Source organism: Rhinatrema bivittatum, chromosome 3, assembly GCF_901001135.1.
Source record: "Rhinatrema bivittatum chromosome 3, aRhiBiv1.1, whole genome shotgun sequence".
Lineage (NCBI taxonomy): Eukaryota > Metazoa > Chordata > Amphibia > Gymnophiona > Rhinatrematidae > Rhinatrema > Rhinatrema bivittatum.
In genome coordinates this window covers 526,892,254-526,917,021 of record NC_042617.1, presented here as the reverse complement: position 1 = coordinate 526,917,021, position 24,768 = coordinate 526,892,254, and the positions used below count along the sequence as shown (strand labels likewise).

The following is a 24,768-nucleotide window of genomic DNA, read 5'->3' as shown; positions in this document are numbered from 1 at the left end:
TCTGGTGCGGAGGGATACTGGTTCGGTACAACAGGTAACATCACCCGGTAATGGCTCTCCATGTAAAGACGATAAGAGTAGTGGAGTCTTCAAAGTGGTGAGGGGAATCCACAAATGTTACACTAATCGTCATAGAATAAAATTACCTCCTGCCCCTGAGTCGCCAGGGCAAGGGTCTGGAATTCCAAGGGCCCGCAGATCAGAGAGACAGGGAGAGAGAGCGGAGGAGAGGGCATAGTAAGGCCTAAGAAAAGTCCTCCCATAGGACTTAGGCACGTCCGTTTCCCCGACATATGGGGCATGTTTGGACTGCATGACTAGCTTGTCCACAGTGCATGCACAAACCATTCCTCTTCCGAAGTCTTCTCTCTTTGGATGTCAGGTGACTGCGACCAAGTTGCATCGGTTCTTCACCACTGGCAAAAGGCGTTACAGGAACCATCCTGAGTGCAGGCTTAGCACGTTCTTCCTTCTGAACAGGTCCCTTACAAAGCTTGAATTCTTGCACCTTGTCACGAAGCCGGTGATCAATTCTAGTAGCTAAAGCCACTAGTTCATCCAGCGAGTCAGGTGTCTCACGAGCTGCCAGCTCATCCTTCAAGCGGGAATCCAGATCTTTGAAGAAGAGAGTTTTCAGGCATCTAGGGTCCCAAAATAATTCAGTTGCATGAGTCTTGAACTCTATAGCGAAATCAGCCAGTGGTCGGTTGCCTTGCTTCAGGTCCACCAAAGCAGAACCAGCAACATTGTGTCAAGCAGGATCATCAAAAACGGATTTGAACAAGTCCATAAATCCGTCAATATCCTGAAGTATAGGGTCTTTGCATTCCCACAGCGAGGAAGCCCAAGACAAGGCCCTTCCATCAAGATAAGATAGAATGTAAGTAGTCTTGGCGTATGCTGTAGGGAAGTGAGAAGGTTGTAATGCAAAATGCATACAACACTGATTTAAGAAGCCTCTAGTTCTCTGAATCTCCCCAGAGAAACGTACTGGAGCAGCAAGAGGCACAGTAGTCTTTACAGTTACTTCAGGTAACTGACCTTCATTACAGAAAGTAGAGTCTTGATACTTCTGTGCGTGTAGCTGATGAAATGCAGTAGTGAGTTTTTCCAATGCATCTTGTTGTTCAGCAATGCGCAGGGCCAGGCCTGGAATGGCCTGCAAGGCATTGAGCTGAGCCGAATCCATGGAGTTAGCAATCTATTATGGTTATTGATGTTTGGGTGGATCCTTGGACTCTGTGGCAGCTGACCACTCCCACAGGGGGCAGTTCCGTGAGGGACCACAGGGTCAGGCTAGACTCTGGACACACAAACACAGATTTGAATCTTTTATTAAACAGTTTTGGAAGCCACCAGAGGTGGCAGTAGTGAGTAGTAGATGTTGAGCCCGGCTGGGCAGGTCTCCCACAGAACACTGGAACAGCGAGTCCTTTGCTACGCAGTGCTGTATTGGAAAGAGACTGAGAGTTATGAGTACACAATAAGAAGCATTCAGAGTCCCAGGTAGAATTAGGAGAAGCTCCGAGACAGGGCGAGCAGGCCCTTGAGGATCGAGTACCTGATCCCTTAGAGCAGAGAGACTCAGTTGTATTGAACTCACGTAGCAGTAACAGAGATTCCACTAGACGAGAGGTCTGGCACCAGAACAGAGGGCAGGCACTCGAGGAGCGAGTACCTGGTTCCAGTGAATCAGTACCGTGGAATAGATGGTAGTTGTACTCACAGATGGAAACTGTTAGTGAAGACTTCCAAGTAGAAAGGTTTGAAGATGCAGGCAGCGACTCAGGGAACATGGGCCCTCGAGGAGTGAATACTGGTTTCCTGATAGCACCTGAAAGAAGCAGAAGAGGCCCCCGAGGAGCGGGTACCCCGTTAGCAACCCCGAAGGGTGGAAGAGTTCCAGATAGCGCTGGAGTGGCAAAGCAGCTTCGGTACAGAGAGCGAATCCCATCCATAGAGATACCGTTGCTAACTCGATGAGCTACCAAATACTGTAGGCTTAAATATCCGGGAAGCATGACATCATCTCTGGGGGACGCCCCTGAGGTTCACGCCAACGTGGAAATAAAGATGAGGGCAGCGTGCACGCGCCCTAAGGTATATTGGAGGAGCATGGTGGGAGGCAGCACCAAAGCCAGTCCGGGGACACTGGAGAGGACCGCGGCAGCCAGTAGTCCGAGGTGAGCGGGAGGAGCCGCAAGTAGTGAGAGGTAGGCGGGACGAAGCTGTCATAGACTGATGATCGCAACACCTTCCAGGTTAGGTCCTTTTGCACACTACAGTCAAGATGCTCCAACTGTGCTTTCATCAGCTGGGTAAGAACCACACTGATTTCCCACAACGCTGCAAGAAGTTTGATGGGCAGTTTGAACTGAAGTTTGCCCCGCATGAATCTGACTAGAGACTGTACAGAAATGGGATTTTCTTTTTCACTGTTAGTGATAAGTGCCAACTGCAATAACAGTTGGCTTTTAGACTAGACTCTGAAAGATGTAGAATGTATTCAGGCAGTTTGTGTGTCACAAGAGAAGGGGGTCTATCTAAGATCTTGGCATCACACTAAATAACAAATCTCCTCCATTTAAAACACCTTTTATGGATTTCTAGAATACATAAGGATTTGAGACACTTTATTGGAGAAACTAGGGACTATATTAAATCCTCTTCATTATAAAATAGCCTGGCCACTCACACATGTGCATCACATTTTAAGTGGGTGCTCGCATGGGCACACAAATCCTGCTTCTACCGCAAAAGTCAGAGATTTTAAAAGGGACATATGCCCCAGTTTACCAGTTTGTTCACCAGTTCACCCAGTTAACAGCTAGGTCCTTCAACCCCCTCCCCCTCGGTTTTATATCCTACACTCCCCACAGTTACCCCAGACCCTTTAAACCCCTCAGAAATGGACTGATGCTTTTATTTTATGACTTACATGTCATTCATAGCACAAGTAAAGATATGTGGCAGGGGACCTCGGCACATACCAGGGCGCTTAAGTATTTATGTGCGCATCTCTTGGCCAGGCCCCGAAACTCCCACATCCGGCCCCTTTTTGGAAATTTTTGAGATGTGCGCTCTTTGACATTTATGCGCGTATACTGGTGCTTTTTAAAATATGGTCAGTGTGCATAAGCACAACTTCTTCGTACATCCTCTAATCCACTGGGTTTTTAAATTTCATCTTTAAGAGTGTTTTTTTCCTGTGATCTAATTGAAGCATAGGTTTTTCATGTTCTCCATCTTGCAGCATTATTTTGAACTTCTTTAGATGATGGAGGCCTGCTGAAATTTATTTGCTGCTGTGCTACCGAAATCACACAAATCTGTATGAAGTTAGCCTAAGGGCTTGAGGTAAATTTTCAGTAAACTGCTCAGCGGCCAGATAGTCTGCTAGATTTTAGACATTACATTTAGGAAATTTTCAGCCACTACTTAGCTGGCTAGGAAATTCACCTAACTTTAATTTAGCTGGCATACTCCTGAGCAAATTACTGAAAACCTTCAATTCTGATGCATGCTGATCCTGAGCCCCTAATGCTTCAAACACTGCTCCCCCTATCATAAGGAGCATTCAATCCTGAACCCCATTCCCTTCTGTCCTACCAATACTTCAAAAACCCTCTCTCTCCCACCAGAGCATCTAATCCCAGGCCCCTTCTTTCTTCTTTCCGCTTTCACTACTTCAAACACCCCATTCCAAGAGCATTACATAAACCCACCATTTCCCCTATCCCCCCGTCTTAGATCCCTCCCTTACACCAAAAGTGGACTGTAGGTAGATTAATAGGTCATTTCTGGCCTAGCCACCCAAATTTAAAAAGGAGTTAGTTGATCTGATGCTTCATTATATCCCACTATTTGTTAGGTTGGCTGGTGCTATTTTAAATTTGGTGTGGCCAGGCCAGGAAGAAAGTATTCACACTCCTGTTAGCTGGGTTAACCTTTTGAAAAGTGATCTATTAGTGAATGAATGATAATGATCTACATGTATTCAGTTTAAATGGGAATGTCCATGGTTCTAGCACTCTTACTGTATATGGGTCACCCACCTGCCTGTCTACCTCTGGCAGAAGAAGGAGTAATCGTTGCTGACAATCTCCAGGTAGAAGGGAGAAAGTATGTTTGTTGACCAGCGCCCGTAGGTTTGTGTTCACAAGGATGGAATCTGGAGTTTCCACGTCGATCTCGGCACATTTAGTTTTTTTCAGTTGTCCTATAAATAATCATTAAAGACATCTGGGGTAACTATTGTTTTGTGTGACAAACATGCTTTAGCTCACCTCGCCCTACCTTTTAGTCTTATTTTGTACCCATAACTACCTGGTTACTTTATTGACTGAAACCTTCTTCTTGACCATATTTGATAAGTAATGACCAAACAGATTGTGAAATGATGCTTTGTGATTTTTTTAGAATAAAATTAGGTCACAATATGGTCTATAATCCCAGTTCTTTTTAAAGATACACTTACTGGATGGGACAGTTAGTTTAAATCTTTTTGTTAACAGAAAATAAATCCAGAACACCAACCTCAAGAGTACAGTGGTTCTTATGTACTCCAAAGGCAATTCAGCTAGATAATCTTACATTTCCATTAATACATTTTCCATACTGCCCAATTCTCACATTTTCCTTACCACAATTTCCTCACGCTTTTCCCCATCTCCACCCCAAAATACAACTCCACAGATGACACAAAACATTAATCCATAACAAAAAAGGAAAGGGGGAAAAAACCTCACATCAAGATGTCCCCCCTCGATATAGGGCGGGTGACAAGTCATAGTATTCAAAATTAAGCTTCTCACTCTGGGGGCGAGAGTCTGAATATATTTCTCCCAGTTCTCAAGGATTAATTTTTGACATTTATAACTCACCGAGGATGCGCTATCAACCATTTGCATCATGTTGTGCAATGATTATACCATTGCCAAAAGGATGATCCATAGTCTTCTTTTCAAATCTCCAAAATAGCCTTTTTCCCTAACTCATTAGGCTTCCTGTTGAATAGATTATCCCACTTACTCTTAAAGAACAGGGGAGGGAACTGTTCGAAAAGTATAGCCTCAGGAGATATTGGTAACATATCCCAGCACCTTGGATGAATAATCGACCACCTTGACCCAAACATTCTGGGACTCTATACATGACCAAAAAATATGAGTCAAGGTATCAACGTCCATCTTACACTTACTACACATCCCAGTAGGGGATATCCCTGCCTTAAATGCCTGGGCTTTGGAGATAAGGGCACTGTGCAAAAATTTAAATTGACAAAAAGCATTCTTTTTCTGACATTAGTTGGTCAATTCTGGAACAACTTTCAGTTGACTAGAGGGGTGAGAATCGGACAAAACTTTTAATCAAACATGAACAACAATGGATTCAGTTCATGAAAACTGTTTTTCCTAATGGCTTGAATTACAAAATTGAGTGGTCTCAGTGCTTTTGATCTTTATTAGTTTTTTCGCTTAATGACTCTTTTGGCAGCTGTCAAATCCACTAAAGACCTGTCAATTCAGTAACATCTTGACATAATGACATCTTGCAGCGGTTTTTAAGACATCTCCCGCAACGCGATGCGGCGCTTTAATGCTGGCATGGTGGTTCCTGTGGAGCATAGGAAATCTGCTGTAACTTTTGTGTTCTTGAATTTTTAGGTGTTGCCATTTTAAATGCACTAACATTGAAGTTTTTCTTTTAGAGTATAGTTGACACTGCTATACTATTCACCCCTGAAGCAGAGTCTCAGTCGAAACATGACATTGTATCGGGTGATTTCAGTGACCAGTATGTCACAGTGCTGCCTGCTTGCCGCCTGAGAAAGGGAAGTAACTTTCCAGTTTTTACTTGCAAAACTTTAAATTCTAAAAAAAGGAAATTAACTGGTCGACCTATGATTAAACATGACCCGTTTTGAACGCACTTACATATAAATGCATGCATGGGTGTTATGATGGTCCATTGCAGCAACCTCTCAGCTGTATCTTGAGCACCTAAAATACTACATAGTATAATTGTAAATTTTTGAATGTTTCTATCTTACTGTTGAACGCTCTTTTGTTTTGGGTCTGTAATTCCCGTATATACATGTTACTAGAAACATTCTTAATGTGTTTAAAGCAGTACCACATTATACGCTCCGTAACTGCAAACCCACTTTCACGGGACCAGCGATTCACAATGGTATCCAGGCTCATTATGGGCTGAAGCTTTCATACCGCTTTACGCAACTTGGACATGGACAATTTATGCAATTTAGGCCAAAAAACTTCCATATCTTCTAGAAAGGTGAAAGTAAAGTCTTCCACTGGCAAAGTCGCTACATAATGCTTGAGCTGGAGATAGGAAAACAAGCTTCCATTCTGTAGGCTATACTTTCTTTTTAATGTCTCAAATGGCAGCAATTTTCCATCCCCACCCAGCACATGATGCAAATGCTGCCCATCATTTTAAGTCCTGAGAATGACTACCCGGAACAAAATCCAGGTTGCCTGTATGGATATCAATTGTGAGTACTGTGGAGAATGCTTAAAACGTTTAACCAAGCCCCCTTAAGTGACACACTTAGAACATCCCTTTGATAATTTCACATATGAGGCATGTAAAACATATTTCAAATCAAGAGGTGCCGTGAGTGCTTTGTTCCCTTCTAAGTTTATAAAAACAGATTTGTCATATAACCAATCACGCAAAATTCTCAGCAAGCTGGCAAAACTGTAATCCTCCAGATCTGAAATAGCTAATCCCCCTTGATCCCAATCTTTTTTCATACTTGCCAAGGGAATGCGTGGTTTCCTTCCCTACCAAATAAACTTTATAAGCAAAGAATCTAGAAGCTTTGAATCCTTCCTCAGAAGGTGAATTGCCACCAAAGGGGCGCGCGACTCTGTCCGGCTCAGGCCGGAGAAGGCGGGAGAAGGCGTTATCTTATGTCCGATTGACAGTGAGGGAATCTTCCCGAGTACCCCATATTTAATGGGGAAGAAAAGGAAAGTAAAATCCTTCCCGCTGTCACCGATAACACCAAGGGGACCCATGGACAGCCATGTAGTGAGGCTGCTAGAATCACCAAGAGAGGACAAGGAGGAGGACCAGTTTTCTGCGTCACTAAGTCCTGGTGAAGGACCTTCATTTCCACCACAACCCAAAGCATTAATTCCAGACGATTTTCTGCAGCTGGAAAAGAGCAGCCCATTGATATGTGGGGACTGTGACATTTCACCAGAGAATCAGATAAGTGGTGTTAAATTGTTGGAAGAGTCGTTGCCCGGGGATTTGAATAGGCCTGAGTTATGGCCTGTTAACCCCCCTGACAACATAACCCTAAATGATATATGGAAATTGATGACTATGGTTAATAATAACGTCTCAAGAATGAATGAGTCATTGTTAGGAATTGTAAATGTGAATAAACAATTGATAGAAGAACAAGGGAAGGAAGTAGCTGGTTTAAAGGAAAATATGGTTAAAATAACATCTAAAATAAAATTATTAGAGAACACTGGGGTTGCCCAAATTAAAGATAGTCTCTATACTCGAAAAGAGTTGGAGAATATCGAGAATTTGGTTCGATATAAAAATTTACGAATTATTAACTTCCCACAAACTAGACTTCTTTCACCTGCAGAAATGTTTGAAAAAATATTTTAAAGAAATTCTTCAATATCCAGAGACAGAGTTGCCTGTTTTTTCCAAAGCTTTCTACTCCTCTAGGAAAGTAAGAGGGCTTGAGGAAGGTAATTTAGAAACATCAACGATTGGAGTCTCCACATTCCTGGAGGAGTCAATCGATATTATACAAAAGAGGGCTACATTATTTGTTTCCATGTTAATGGAATCTGATAAAGATAGAGTGTTTGGGGATTTTCTCAAGCACAGGGACATCTCCTTTTGTGGACAAAAGATTCTTATGTTCCCAGATGTCTCCAGGGCCACGCAGGCCAAAAGGAGACATTTTTTGTCTTTAAAGAATAAAGTGTTAACCTTAGGGGCAACATTTTTTCTGAAGTATCCAGCTATTTGTATTATTTCTTATAGAGGAAAGAAATACAGTTTCATAGACCCATTGCATTTGGAGACTTTTATTTCAGATAAGGATATGGGTGGAGGAAATGGTTTAGAAGGTCAGGAATAAATTTCATGTCTCTCTCTCCTGCATTTTGATTTTTGAATATTGTATAATTTATGATTAAAACCTCTCCCACTTTATAGGTATGTAATGGAGATAATGGTTATTATTGTTTAAGGATGATATGAATAAGTTTAAATTATCTCTATTACTTATTTGAAATTTTGTTTAAAATTTTTAAATGAAAATTCAATAAAGAAATAAAAAAAAAAAAAAAAAAAAGAAGGTGAATTGATAAATTTTGTAAAACATAAATCCACTTAGGGAAAATTACCATTTTAAAAAGATTAATTCAACCAACGAGAGACAAAGGCAGTCCACTCCAAACTTGGAATTTCTGCTTAGTATGATTTACTAACTGTGTGATTTTAAGATCGTTGAATTCCTCAGGGTTGGTGAAATTGTTAACTCTAGGTATCTAAAAGTACCATTGGCCCATTTCAAGGGGAAATCCCTTCCCCAGCTTTCTTTCTCGGAAAGTGGAAAAACTAAAGCTTCTGATTTATCTATATTTAATTTAAAGCCGGAGAATTCGTTAAACTGTTCAAATAAAACTAACAAAGCTGAAAGTGATTTTTCCAGAGTAGAAAGAAACACCAAAATATCATCAGCAAAGGCTGCATATTTAAATACCTGGGCACCTAATTGCATCCCTTGCATGTCCTGGATTCTTGAATATGAAAAAGCAAGGGCTCGAAGGATAACAAAAGCAACAGTGGACACAAGGAAAAACCCCGTCTCATGCCCCTCTCTATGTGCAAAACTTCTGCTTGGGTTTCTTTAGCCACAATGTAAGCTATTGTGTCTGTATATATCAACTTCACTGCCCGTTAAAAAAGACCTGTTAACCCCATAGCGACTAAAACCATGAACAAATAGTTGTTGCAGAGGTGGACCCCTGGCCCGAGGTAGTGTTGGCGCCATCCATGGGGGAAGCCCCCACAGGTTCCCACTGTCGGGAGGCGGGAAATGGAGGCCGACTGGAACTTTGCCAATACCAGCCCTCGTTCCCCGCAGGTTGAGCCCTTGGGTACCGAGACCGGCTGGACTTAGGCGGGCCTCCACGTGGTTGATCCCGTAGAAGATGTCCAGAGGCAGAGTGCCAGGTGGCAGCAGAGATGAAGGGTTGCAGTAGGATGAGGTGAGAACAGAGGTCGGGTCCAGACAGAGGGTCGTGTTGCGACCGTCACTGCCCGACGTCTCCACTCCGCCCACCTTACCTCTTTTGCAACTCCCTCTTTGGTTGATGGAAGTTTGGCTGCCACAGCATCATCTTGCTGTTCTCCGGCGTCCCCAGACCGGCTAGACGCTGCCTTCCGCCATGTTCTCCTGAAGCCTAAGGGCGCGCGCCCAGCCCCGACTCAAGTACCAGCTGTGGTGCGAACCTCAGGGGCGTCCCCCTGAGATGACATCATCCTCACCGGATATTTAAGGTCTTTGTTTTTGCTAGCTATTCGAGTTAGCAAAGGTTAATGTTGGTTTAACCTAGCTTCCTCCAGGTATCGCTGCGGATGGGATTCACTCTACGCATACCTTGCTACTCTGCCTCCTCGGACTTTACCAGGGGTACTCACTCCTCGGGGGCCCACGTTCCCAGACCTGCTACCAAATACTACTTCTGCCAGGAAGTCTCCGCTGCCTACAACACCAGTGAGTTACCATCTCTCTCGCAGAGCTTTCCCTGGAAGCAGGTACTCGCTCCTCGAGGGCCTACTTCATTCCAACCCCTGGGCTGCTTCAAGAGACTATTGTGTGAGTGTTACCATCAAGGTTCTGTTCCTGAACTCTGCATACTCTGCCTACTCACTATATTCAGTTTCTCTACAGCTCAGCCATCCTGGGATTGCTGTTCCAGTGCCTGAGGGACTACAGCCCAGCCGGGCTCTTCCAGCTCACTACTGCCACCTCTGGTGGTTCACTATACAGTTTAATAAAAGATCTAGTGTGTGTCTGTCTCCCAACTCTGAGCCTGACCGGTGGCCCCTCTCGGGATCTTCCCCCATGGGCGTGGTCATCTGCCACCAGCCCAAGGATCCACCCACAATTATCACAAATAATAACAGGTCGAGGCTGGCGGCTAAAGGTGAGGTCAGGTCCAAGCAAAAGGGTTGACGGCAGGCGGGTGAAGGCGAGGTCAAGTCCGAGCAAAGGGTCAAAGCCAAGGAGGTCCGTCAGAAGGTAAGCAGAAACAGGAACTGGAGCAGGAACTGGAACAAGTACTGGAGCAGGAACTGGAATAGGAATAGTAACAAAGCACACGACAGAGAAGTGTCGAGATCTGTTGCCAAGGCAGGCTCTGAACGTCTGAGCCTGCCTTAAATAGTGGAGCTGGTTGATGTCATCACCTGGGGCCGTGGGAGGCTTTCCTGCTGTGGCCCCTTTAAAACCCAGAGAGGCGTGTGCTAAGGCCAACAGACCAGAGAGACGGAAGTGGCGGCATCTCCCCACGTTGCACATGGGGAGGCCCCAGAGGAGCTTGCGGCAGCACAGGAGGGTCCCGGGAACACGGACGGAGCATAGGCACGGAGGTGATTGCCCACCGCCGCCAAGGCATTGGGGATGAGTGAGCTTGGCCGCAGGCCTGCCATGGCCAGGAAGCGCAACAGTACCCCCCTTATGCCCCCTCCTGGAGGTCTGGGCTTACCGAGATGGGTCGAATGTAATTGCTGGAGAAGATCTTTATCAAGGATGTTAGCAGCAGGTTCTCAGGAGTTCTTTTTGGGGCCGTACCCCTACCAAGAGAGGAGATACTCCCAATGGCGGCCTCTCTTCCGAACGTCTAAGACTTTTGCACCCGATAAAGGGTGTCAGTTTCAGAAACAAGGTGTGAGGGCTCAGGAGGTCTGCGAGAAGGCCATGAAAGCACCAAGGGTTTGAGAGTGGACACATGGAAAGAGTTACGCACTCCCAGCGTGGGTGGAAGACGGAACTGGTAAGTCATTGGGCCGATGCGTTGAGTGACTGGAAACGGGCCAATATATCTGCTCAAAATTTAACAGGGAGATAGGGCGATAGGATCCTGCTATCAATGCATCTTTCACTTACTTATATATAACTGTAGTCTGCGCTACATTAACCCCAGTTGGATATGTACTCTCATCCAACAAAGCTTGATATGTAAAGCTAAGTGGTGTCATTAAATGCTCCAACAAGATTTTATAAAATTTGCCACTAAAACCATCTGGACTGGAGCCTTTAACAGTTTGGCATTCCTGATACCTACTTAATCACTTCATCACTATTAGGCCGGTTTAGCTAATGCAGTTGGGCCTCTGTAAACTTGGGAAGAGGTATCTTATTTAAAAATTCTACACATTTAACTTTATCACTACCCCCTGAAGTACACATCCTTGTAAAAAACCAGTAGGGAATTGGCTATATCTCTACTAGAATTAACTAATTTGCCAACCTGGATCTGGTGCTCGTTCTGATCAAATTGGCCAAGAGCATTCCAGTTTAATTACTATGCTGAAAAAGTTTAAATTTATAGTAAGTGACACTTTTCTAAGCCCTCTGATGGACCAATGAATTTAGCGTTAATTGAATTTCCAGATACAATTCCCTATTTTCTTTGGTATTGGAAGCCACCAAATGTTTTTTGGCTCTGTTTAATTGTTGTTCTAAAGCCAGCATTTATTTATCAATATCTCTTTTCCTTTTAATTAATAAATTAAAAAAAAAATTTAATTAATAAATAAATAAATTACATATGAGATCATGTCCCCCCTTAAAATTGCCTTAGCGGCTTACCAAAACAGGATAGGATTATCTATATATATACTAGTATTAAGTGATATAATCCAAACATCTTTTTTCAGAAATTCCTGAAAATGTATGTCTTCTGCTAAAAAGTATGGGAACCTCCATTGAATCCAGACTGTGGCATGGTCTGATATAGTAATATCACCTAGAGCAGAATCAGTGACTCTAGAAAAAATATTTTTAGAAATTAAGATGTAATCAATTCTAGAAAAAGAAGAAACTGAAAGTGGAAAAAGTCATGGGGCCGGATAAAGTTCATCCCAGGATACTGAAACAGCTCAGAGATGTACTGGCGGCTCCGCTAAGTGACCTGTTTAATAGATCCCTGGAAACGGGAGTGGTGCCGAGTGATTGGAGAAGAGCGGTGGTGGTCCCGCTTCACAAGAATGGGAGCAGAGAGGAGGCTAGTAACTACAGACCGGTTAGCCTCACTTCAGTGGTGGGAAAAATAATGGAGTTGCTGCTGAAAGAAAGAATAGAGAACTATCTACAGTCAGGAGAATTGCTGGACCAGAGGCAGCATGGATTCACCAGGGGAAGATCCTGTTAGACAAATCTGATTGACTTTTTTGACTGGGTAACTAGGGAACTGGATAGAGGAAGAGCGCTCGATGTCATCTACTTGGATTTCAGCAAAGCTTTTGATACGATCCCGCACAGGAGGCTGATGAGTAAAATGAGAAACAGGAGTGAGTGCCGAGGTGGTGGCCTGGATTGCAAACTGGATGACAGACAGAAGACAATGTGTGATGGTAAATGGAACTTACTCTGAAGAGAGAGCGGTGTTGAGCGGAGTGCCACAAGGATCGGTGTTGGGACCGGTCCTGTTCAATATCTTTGTGAGCGACATAGCGGATGGATAGAAGGTAAGGTTTGTCTTTTTGCGGATGACACTAAGATCTGCAACAGAGTGGACACGCCGGAAGGAGTGGAGAGAATGAGATGGGATTTGAGGAAGCTGGAAGACTGGTCGAAGATATGGCAGCTGAGATTCAATGCCAAGAAGTGCAAAGTCATGCATATGGGGTGCAGAAATCCGAAAGAACTGTATTCGATGGGGGGGGGGGGGGGGGGGGGGTGTGAAGGGCTGATGTGCATGGAGCAAAAGATAGACCTTGGGGTAATAGTGTTCAATGATCTGAAGTCGGGGAAACAATGTGACAAGGCGATAGCTAAAGCCAGAAGAATGCTGGGCTGCATAGAGAGAGGAATATCGAGTAAAGAAAGGGATTATCCCCTTGTACAGGGCCTTGGTGAGGCCTCACCTGGAGTACTGTGCTCAGTTCTGGAGACCGTATCATCGAAGGGACAGAGACAGGATGGAGGCGGTCCAGAGAAGGGTGACCAAAAGGTGGATGGTCTTCATCGAACGACTTATGAGGAGAGATTGAAGAATCTAAATATGAACACCCTGGAGGAAAGGAGGAACAGAGGTGACATTTATTTATTTATTTAAATCTTTTCTATACTGTCGTTTAGTAATGTACCATCACAACAGTTTACATAGAGGCACGTATATTTTGTTTGGTTAAAAAATGTATCTATGAAAGTGCCATTACAGTGTCGGTACATGCTTATATAAGTTATAAGATAGGTGACATGGATCTAGTCCATTTATATGATTAATAGAATAAACTGAAGATCTCTAACATTATCATTTGAGTATATAAAAAAAATAAAAGAATGTGAGACCACGCATCTCGGTAACCTTGTTCTGTGTTTCTTATTCTCCGTTCTCATTATAAAATGCTTTTCTGATATGATACGGACTTTCAGATACTTGAAAGGTTGTAATGATCCAAAGACAACGACAAACCTTTTCCGTCGGAAAAAAATCAGCAGAACCAGGGGTCACGATTTGAAGCTCCAAGGAGGAAGACTCAGAACCAATGTCAGGAAGTATTTCTTCACAGAGAGGGTGGTGGATGCCTGGAACACCCTTCCGGAGGAAGTGGTGAAGAGCAAAACTGTGAAGGACTTCAAAGGAGCATGGGATAAACACTGTGGATCCATAAAGTCTAGAGGATGTGAAGGAAGAGAGGAAGGTTTGCAGGGAAGACTGCTACTACCTGGAGATAAAACCCTTATTCAATAGACATACACACAGTATATGCGACTCCGACAGTGCTCTATGCTTCAAGGGCAAGAGGAAATGTGAAAAAAGGATTTCCATTCACAAAAAAGCGGGGAGTAGCTTACTTGTTACGGCGGTTACTACCCCAGTCCAAACAAGCCTGATGCTTCACTTTCAATGCATATCCAGTGTTGCTCTCTGCTTCAACGGCAGGGGGAATGAAGAAAAGATGATTTTATATTCTGACAACAAACAACAAGACTGAATTCCACAGTCTGGGTAAACAAATAAGCATGGGTGTAACTTGCTCGCTACGGCGGTTACTACCCCGAATCAATTAAGCCTGATACTTCACTTTCAATACATATCCAGAGAAGCTCCCTGCTTCAATGGCAGGGGGAAATGAAGAAAAGTGGATTTATATTCAAATAACAACCAACAAGGACTGAATGGCACAGGCCGGTAAACAAATAAGTGTTGGAATAGCTTGCTTATTGCAGCGGTTACTACCCCTAACCAATTAAGCTAGATACTTCATTTGGAAGCAGTTCCAGCACTGCTCTCTACATTAATGGTGGGAGTGGAAGGGAAATAGAACCAAAAGGTTACATTAATGGCGGGGGTGGAAGGGAAATAGAACCAAAAGGTTACATTCTTTCCAGCTATTTAAGCTTCCAAGTTTTTTACTCCTTGTTAAATGTAACTTTGCCTTATTCACCTCTATTGTTAATTACTTTAGTTATTGCTTCAGTTATACCCTTGTTCTATGTAAACCAATCCGATATGGTTATTACTATGAAGGTCGGTATAAAAAAGCGTTAAATAAATAAAATTAACAGCGGGGGTGGAAGGGAAATAGAACCAAAAGGGTACTAAAGGCCAAGAGTAACAGATAACAACCAACAAGGACTGAATGGCACAGGCTGGGTAAACAAATAAGCGTGGGAGTAGCTTGCTTATTGCGGCGGTTACTACCCCTAACCAATTAAGCTAAATACTTCACTTAGAAGCAGTTCCAGCACTGCTCTCTACATTAATGGCAGGGATGGAAGGGAAATAGAACCAAAAGGGTACTAAAGGCCAAGAGTAACAGATAAGTATGAGAGAGTGAGAAAAAAAAAAGTGTGAAAGCTTGCTGGGCAGACTGGATGGGCCATTTGGTCTTCTTCTGCCGTCATTTCTATGTTTCTATGTTAAGAATGCACCCTGGACAGGTGGGTGAAATCCTTCTCTGAAGGGTGGAGAATTCTCTAGGTGTCTATCATCTGCAGTCCGCCTCCAAAAAACAGATACCTTCATCCAATTTTATCTTGTCCCCCTAGCAGAGGGCCCCACTAAAGTTCCCAATTTTGGCATCCCTTAACAATTGTATACCCTCAAAACCTCTATGTGTCATCTGCATTATTAAACAAAAATCCTTATCCTTCCCCACCCTCCTTCTCCCTAACCCAATCCATTTTCCCACTATCCACATACAATCTACTCCCTAGCCCCCCTGATTCCCAGTTACATAGAATCCTAGCAAAATCCCTCTCCTTAACAGTAAAATATACACCTACAACAAGTTGTAGTACAAAAAGTGCAACAAAACAATTCAAGCAGAGCTGAATTCTGCCAATGAGACAGGGAAAAAAACAACAAATCCGGCATCTGAAAACATGTCAAAAGTATTAATAAGTTGTTGACATGTCCAAAAGCTCAGAATAAAGACCAATGTTCAGCAGAAAAAGACAATGCTGCAATGAAATGCAAGGTTAGAGTCCAAACAAACAAAAAAGAAAAAACTGTTACTGCACAGCCTCCCTGTATGCCTTGGCGCTTTGGTAAGATGTTACCCCGCACTTACACCCTTCATGATCCAGCTGACTCTGTATGTCTTGTCTGGTGACTTTTCTCCTCAATCTCAATCTCATCAACAAACCTTTTTGCCTTGGTGACCACAGTAAACCACTTTACTCCCTCTTTATAGGTTACTGTCAGTTCAGCTGGGTAAAGCAGTGCGGAATGGATTCCCAGGGAGTAGAGCTTTGAACAGAGAGGCACAAACTCCCTTCTATATGCTTAAAGTTTTTATGAGTAGCCCTGGAAAGCCAAAATCTTCCTGCCATTGAAGTTTAGCTGCTTCCCCACTCTCATCACCTGCAGAATTTTGACCTTACGGGCAAAATTAAACACTCGAGCAATCACAGCACGTGGATGGTCTATGTTTTCCTTCCGGAGGCCTATACGATGTGCTCTTTCGATTTGCAGCTCTTCATGTGTAATAGAAAGATTTAATTCTCGGGATATCCATGTTTCCAGGAATCCTGACAACTCACGATCTTCTAATGACTCCGGTAGCCCAATAAATTGTAAGCTGTTGCAGCAAAATCTATTTTCTAGATCCTCCAGCCGCTCCTCCTGTTTTTTCAAGGTTGCTTTCAGTGCAGTTTCTTCCAGCTTGGTATCGTATAGGCCATCCTTTTTGTCTGAGATCTGTTGCTCAGCCTCTGCCACTCGCTTCTCAAATCCTGCCAGAGCTGCCGAGACATCATCTAACTTGTCAGAGATCTTTTTAAATTCCTGCTCCAGAGCTTCTACAACTATCAATTTAAGGTCAGTCATCACAAACCCTTTATGGGACTCCAACTCTGAACCAGAGCACTCATCCGTCATCTTGGGCACTGGCAGCTTGCTCTTCTCCTTTTCCTTCTCGTTTTTTTGCTAGCCGAGCTGACATGCCCAGACTAGAAATGCTGGGAGTGGTTGATATCACTTCTTCTTGCAGTTAGGTGAAAATTTAGTGAAAAATTCTTATAGGTAGGGGTGGATGAGGAATGAGAAGGCCCAAGACAGGAATACTACATCCCACCTCTCTCACTGCACCGTGTGATCTCCTGGATGGCTTTTCTAAAACTTGCAGGTTGTATCTATTCAATCCACAAGTTAGTAATAATTTTTAAAATACTAATTCTATAGTAAAAATATATTAAGAAGTTCAAGATGGCACTTTGAAGAGATCACATCATTGGACAATGTCCATGCTTCATATCTGATTATATCATTTCCTGAATGAATCATTCATAACATAGAAATGTCGGCAGAAGACCAAACGGCCAATCCAGTCTGCCCAGCAAGCTTCCACACTTATTTTTTTCTCATACTTATCTGTTACTCTTGGCTCTTATTAGTAACTTTTTGGTTCTAGTTACCTTCCACCCCAACCACTGATGTAGAGAGCAGTGCTGGAGCTGCATCTAAGTGAAGTATCAAGCTTAATTGGTTAGGGGTAGTAACCGCCGCAATAAGCAAGCTACTCCCATGCTTATTTGTTTACCCAGCCTATGCAATTCAGTCCTTGTTGATTGTTGTCTGAATATAAATCTTCTTTTCTTCATTTCCCCCTGCCGTTGAAGCAGCGAGCTATGCTGGATATGCATTGAAAGTGAAGTATCAGGCTTAATTGATTCGGGGTAGTAACCGCCATAACAAGCAAGCTACACCCATGAGTATTTGTTTACCCAGACTATGCAAGTCAGTCCTTGTTGGTTGTTGTCTGAATGTAAATCCTCTATCTTCATTCCCCCCTGCCATTGAAGCAGAGAGCTACGCTGGATATGCATTGAAAGTGAAGTATCAGGCTTATTTGGTTTGGGGCAGTAACCACCGCAACAAGCAAGCTACTCCCCCTCTTTTTTGTGAATGCAAATCCTTTTTTCTCTTGCCGTTGAAGCATATAGCAATGCATATAGCAATGCATATAGCAATGCATATAGCAATGCATATAGCAATGCTCTTGCCGTTGAAGCATATAGCAATGTTGGAGTCGCATTAACCAAGTGTATGTTTATTGAATAAGGGTATTAATCACCAAGTAGTAGCTGTCGTTCTCGCAAGCCACCCTATGCCTCTTCTCTTCATTCACATCCTCTAGACTTTATGGATCCACAGTGTTTATCCCACGCCCCTTTGAAATCCTTCACAGTTTTGATTTTCACCACTTCCTCCGGAATGGCGTTCCAGGCATCCACCACCTTCTCTGTGAAGAAATACTTCCTGACATAGGTTCCGAGTCTTCCTCCCTGGAGTTTTAAATCATGACCCCTGGTTCTGCTGATTTTTTTTCAATGGAAAAGGTTTGTCGTTGACTTTGGATCATTAAAACCTTTCAAGTATCTGAAAGTCTGTATCATATCACGCCTGCTCCTCCTTTCCTCCAGGGTGTACATATTTAGATTCTTCAATTTTTCCTCATAAGTCATTCCATGAAGACCATCCACCTTTTTGGTCACCCTTCTCTAGACTGCCTCCATCCTGTCTCTGTCCCTTCGGAGATACGGTCTCCAGAACTGAGTACAGTACTCCAGGTGAGGCCTCACCAAGGACCTGTACAAGGGAATAATCACGTCCCTTTTCTTACTCGATATTCCTCTCTCTATGCAGCCCAGCATTCTTCTGGCTTTAGTTATCGCCTTGTCACATTGTTTCCCCGACTTCAGATTGTTTGACACCCTGCTCTGTGCACATCAGCCCTTCACCCCCCATCGAATTTTTTATTTTTTATTTTTATTTAAAAACATTTCTATACCGTTGCTAAGTAAAATACTATCGTAACGGTTTACATGTAGGCACATATTTCATGTAGGTGAAAGTGTACTATAGTACATTCTAACAGTTCTTTTGGATTTCCACACCCCATATGCATGACTCTGCACTTCTTGGCATTGAATCTCAGCTGCCATATCTTCAACCACTATTCCAGCTTCCTTAAATCCCATCTCATTCTCTCCACTCCTTCCAGCGTGTCCACTCTGTTGCAGATGTGTCATCTGCAAAAAGACAAACCTTACCTTCTATCCCATCCACAATGTCGCTCACAAAGATATTGAACAGGACCGGTCCCAACACCGATCCTTGCGGCACTCCGCTTAACACAGCTCTCTCTTCAGAGTTAAGTTCCATTTACCATCACACATTGTCTTCTGTCCGTCAACCAGTTTGCAATCCAGGCCACCACCTCGACACTCACGCCTAAGCTTCTCATTTTATTCACAAGCCTCCTGTGCTGTACCGTATCAAAAGCTTTGCTGAAATCCAAGTAGATGACATCAAGCGCTCTTAACAATTAAGTTAGGCACCTTAGACCACTCAGCCATCAAGGATTTTCACATGGGGGACAATTGAAAGTAGCACATTTATCTAATTTCTTTAAAACAGCACCTTGATTATTTATTTGCTCTCTCCCTTCATCTTTTGGTTATGTTTCTGGTTCCTCTTAGTTTTGTGAAAAAAGTTGTTTTTTTCATAAAAACCTATGCAGGCTGTTTAAAACATATATCTGCTGTGATGTTGATCTATATTATGAATGTTAGTACAGAATGTAATTGTTGACTAAGAATATGAACGCTGATTTTGTATACCATTGTGATCTTATTCTGGAAGGACGATATAAAATGCCTAAATAGATAAAATAAATACTAATATGCATTTTTATTTTTTTTTGCAAACAGAGCTTCACACAAAATAACACACAAACTTGTGTGTTTTTTTGTGCAAAGATCTTTTTGTGGAAAATGTTACATGAAAGCTACTTTACAAATAGTAAAATTTTGTGAAATTGTATTTCAATACAAAATTAATGAGTTGCTGTGATGCAAGATCATATAAAATAGCTCATTAATTATGAATTTTTAGAAAACAGGTGCAATTAATAAGGTGAGGATATCTTTTTAAGCAGCTTCCCTGTTGAAATATTTCACATGAAAGCTTGCTATTGAGCTCATTTGGATCTCTAACAAACAGGCTGGTAACCTGCAGGAAATTCTGAAGGTTTGTACTTCAGGCTCTTAAAATTTTACATTTATTTTGAAAGGTTGCTTCAAATGACAGTGTCATCCTTAACTTGCTTGAATTGTAGAAGCTGGGACTAGAAACCTACTTTTCTGACTCTCTTTAGAATAATACCCATCCTTTCCAGTCCAAAAGGACTGACCAAATTGGCTTACAAGTCAAAAATACAATTCACAAATCAATGCCAGCTTACAAGTTAAAAAAGTCACAAATGTATGCATAATTACAATATAAACACAGAATGCTTAAAAATATATTATAAGGGAGGGAGGGGTAAGGTTTCCACAGATTAGAAGGGGGATAATAAGTTCATCCGAACCCATGGTTTTATATGATACTCCAGTTGATATTACCTGTGGGAGAAGTTTTAACAAAAGTTTATGTAACGCAATGTTATGACTCTTATTGACATGCCTAGTGTCTGGTGTATTATCTTTACTTTGTGGTTTATGGATCATCATTGTTTGGATGTTCAAAAATTCCAATAAACATATATAATACAAAAAAAAATATATATATATATTATAAACATATTACATAAGATAACAAAAATCAATTAATATATAATAAAAGTTCAAATTACAAAACTATTGGGCATCAAATTGTTCAAAGCAAGACTTTTAGGGGTAATTTTAAATGCACTTGAATGCATAAACCCTGGTTTTATGCGTAGTGACTCTTGGAAAACAGCCGTGGTTGGCATGTGTGTAAAAGTACAAATGTAACACAATTTCCCACATACTTTCACATACATACTAAATAAGCATTGGGCATGGATAAGGATTTATGCACATACTTTCGATTTTCAAAAGTATGCGTGCAAATCCACACACAGTTTAATTCATGTGTATATGCCATGTGGGGTTCTGCACATATCTGCAAATTTTCAAAGCGGATTTATGCATATAAATCCGCTTTGAAAATTTTGGCCAAAATCTGTGAGTAAACAATACCCACAGACTTTAGCCTAAGTAGGCTGTTTGATTACCCTCTTAAATGCAGTGAAAATCAATCCAATGATTTCTGATTTTCTGTCCATAAACACGTATCCACGGTCTGCAAAGTAATCCCACAGAATCAGTGGAAATTAAGTAACCTGGATGTGTAGACAGCAATTTTCAAATATCTTGTGTTGTTATAAAGTATATGGACACTTTAAGTGCATAAACTTTATACTAATTTTCGAAGAGAAACTAGCTGGATAGTTTGAGGGCAGTTCCTTTTGAAAACGTTATGTACATGTGCTATTTTCCTTCCAACCCCACTTCCTTGCAATCTGGCTAAACATACATGTACTGTGGCAGTCCCTGCATATGTTGAGCAGGGTTGAGGAGGGCAACTTTCAGAGAGAACAATCTGGGCGCATTAATCCATGTTAACATGGCTAGATTGCTCCTCGGAATGTTTTTGTAGAATGGTAAATGATTTTGACCCTTTTACTTTGTTTTATACAATGTTGTGTAGTGAGAGGAAAAGACATCAGGCCAGCAGGAAACATTCTGAGCATGGAAACAAGGCTGAACTGCACACAAAAAGGTTGTGCTTACTTGATTTTACATTTTGATTTCCTCCAATGTGGAGAGTAACAGAATGTCTGTGTGAAACTTACTTGCTTGGAGTCTATCAGATCGCTGGGATGCTTTCTTTCCTAAACCAGACAAGACATTATCTGCTTTCATGGAGGGAGAGGGACTAAAATTCTGCAGGCTGCTGGATTGTCTATCTGGCTGTTTTCCTTCCCAAGCTGTGGAAAACAGAAAAATGAACCAATCTGTATAACGAATCAAAGAACCTATTTTTATTCAAAGGCTTCAATTTGCATGTCAATTCTGCCTTCCTTGGTAATATCTGCTTTGCTTCTTTTCTGATACTGCACTTTTGGGGATACATTTCCTAGAGAGGAAGTAAACATTTTCCTTCACTTTCAATTTTATGGCCTATTTATCCAAATTCTGAGATTCCCTTTAGTTTGCCTTCTTCCTGATCCTGGAGAAATAATCAATAAACACTAAATGGTTGGTTCTGAATTTGCATAATGCTCTACTGTGACTGTGAGGTTTCCTGTCACTACAGTATGGTCCTGAGTAACGGCCTCCAACAGCAACAGCTTTGTACTACTCCTATTACTATTTGTCATTTCTAAAGCACTACTAGACATATGAGATAGTCCCTGCTTTATAGAGCACAATCTAATCAAATCATACAACCAATGAGTCTATGGAAAGTGTATTTATTGTAGAAAAGTTAGGATTTGAAAGCAGCCTCAAAAAGAGAGTTTTCAGACTGGATTTGAATATGGCCAGAGAAAAGAGCATGACACACTGACTTAGTAAGTTTATTCCAGGCATATATTGTAGCAAGGTAGAAAGTGTGGACAAGCAGTTGAAAGGAACAGATGCAAGTGAACTGCCTGATGAAAAGAGTTAACAAGGAAGGGTGTAGGAAGAGAGAGGAGAAGATAGGAAATAAGGAGCTGCAGAATAATTTGTAGGTGAATAAAAGAAGCTTGAGCCATATATGAAAGCAGATGGGGAGCCAATGTAGTAACATGAGAAGAGATGTTGCATGGTCATAGAAGTACTGAAGGAAGATAAGCCATGTAACTGAATTTTGAATAGAGTGCAGTAGAGAAAGAAGATTCAGTGGAAATGCTGTGAAGAGCAAATTGCAGTAGTCTAAGCAGGAGGTGATAAGAGAGTGGATGAGTGTTTTGGTAGCATGATCAGAAAGAAAGGAATAGATTTTAGCAATGTAATAGAGCAGGGGTTAGGAAACTCAGTCCTTGAGAGCCACAAACCAGTCAGGTTTTCAGGAAAGCCACACTGAATATGCATGAGATGCATCTGCATGTGATGGAGGCAGTTATGCAAATGCATCTCATGAATATTTGATGTGAATATTTTGAAAATCCAACCAGCATGTTGTGGCATTCGAGGACTGGGGTTGCCTACCCTTGAAATAGAGGAAGTAATACTACTTTAGTAGTATTTTGGATGTGTGTACAAAAGCAGAGAGTCATCAAAGGAAGGATAAGATGAGATTTGGGCAATGTTCTCTCCACCTAGCTTGATGGACACTCTACCTGGGCAACAACAAGCTAGGTGGAGAGAACATTGCCCAAATCTCATCTTGGAGTGAGTTTCCTCTCTCCGAAGGCCAGCAAATCTTCACAAGAGACCACTGTTCTGTTCGTACATCTCATGTTAAATGTCAAAGTGGCCCCTAACCCCCTACACTAATACTTAACCCTCACCTCGAGTTACTAGGTGGGCCTCCCATACGGATACAAATACCTGCCTAGGGAGGAGGCACTATAGCAAGGCTCTCTCTCTCTCCCCCCCCTCCCCCAGCCTGCAGCATACTGAAACAGGCCTGTCCGGAAACATCGTGAACCGTGATAAACCTTTACCGGCCTCTAGCGCACAACGTAACACAAATGAAAGAGGTGTAGTTATTGGCCGCGTTAGGAGCCACGCTAACACTGCGGCTGTTTCGCGGCACACGATAAATCCTCCCTACTTTACATTTGCTCTGCCCCCTGAATACAAAATTAAAAATTTGCATTCGCAAATCGTGTTAACGGCTGTTAGCGCGATTTGCGGAATTATCACCTGCGGTAACTCCTTGGAAAATGACCCCCTATGTCTACTATACAAGATTGACACTGTCCTTTTATTTTACGATTTTATTTGACTTTATTCTAATTATTCTATTTAATTATTTAATTTTCTTTAACTTTTGTTAGATGATGTATCATGAATAACACTATTATGCTCATACTGTTGTAAACCGCCCCGAACCTTGGAGGGCGTGGTCAATAAATCTTTTTATATAAATATATAAATATTATTATCAAGACTATGTTTCATGTTTAAGAATTCATATATTAACCTGTGTTAAATGTATAACGCTCTGGCGTATGTTCCTGTTCTCTGTACACTGACGCGATATCTAAAAAACTTTAAATAAATAAATAAATAAATAAATAAATAAATAAATAAATAAATAAGACAGTAGTGAAACATAAAGTTAGGAACTGAAGACCAAGTTACAGTTTTGCAGATAACCTCTAAGGGCATTTCATGAAGGTGAGTGACTGAAGAAGCCATAGCTCTTACTTTGTGAACTCTGAGTCTATAAGTTGTAAGCCTGCTAAGGTACAGCAGTTGTGAATGTAGTCAACCAACCAATTAGACAAATTTGATGACTGCTATTCCCAGATGGCTAGGGTCGTAAGAGACGAAACGTTGATTGGTTTGATAATGTGGCTGAATCCGTCTTTTGCAATATGCCAAGGCCCATTTCCAATCCAAAATATGGAGGGCTTGTTTCCTTCATGTGAGCGGAGCACCACCCTGTTGGGAAAGAATTGCGCATATGGAGAATAGTGGGCAAGAGCCTGGTTGAAATAAAAAAAATCACCTTCAAAGTTAAGAATTTTAGTGATGCTGATTCCAAAGGCTCAAATGGAGATTTCATCAGCTGAAAAAGAACTACTATTCATCCCACAAAATGAGAGGTTTTTGAACCGGGAGTTTGACATGCCACAGTTCTTTCATGAAACTAGATATGAACAGATGAGTGGAGATAGGCTTGCTGTCCAAATTATTAGGGTATGGTGCTGAGATGCACTCGCCCCAAAGACGTGGCGAGACCTGAGTTTGAAAGGAGAAGATATTGCAGCAGATGCTGAGGCTCACATGAAAAAGGGTCAAATGCATTCTGCAAACTTCACTTGGAATATCTATTCCACGCGAAGGTGCAATTTCTTCTAGTTGATGGTTTTTTAGATGAAACTAAAATGCCAACAATTTCTGAAGGTTAAGAGGAGATCGGCACTTACTGAGCGTTCAACTTCCAGGCTGTTAGGGTGAAAGCTGAGAAGTTGAGATGATAAAAGTGTTACGTTTTCATGCGTCAACTGTGTCGGAATTGTTCTCAGATGAATGGGGGGACTGCTGGAAAA

The 24,768-nt window shown here is 42.0% G+C and overlaps 1 protein-coding gene across 2 annotated transcripts in view; it reads right to left on the bottom strand.

Moving 5' to 3' along the window:
- Positions 1 to 24,768, bottom strand: part of ASXL2 (ASXL transcriptional regulator 2) — a 399,260-nt gene that overhangs the window by 74,175 nt on the left and 300,317 nt on the right. For both annotated transcript variants that reach the window (XM_029596278.1, XM_029596277.1), the window contains 2 exons: positions 21,412 to 21,546; positions 4,056 to 4,219 (listed from right to left, as the gene is read on the bottom strand). In XM_029596278.1, coding sequence (XP_029452138.1) covers positions 4,056 to 4,219; positions 21,412 to 21,546 — 299 coding nt within the window. The remainder of the gene's footprint in view (positions 1 to 4,055; positions 4,220 to 21,411; positions 21,547 to 24,768) is intronic.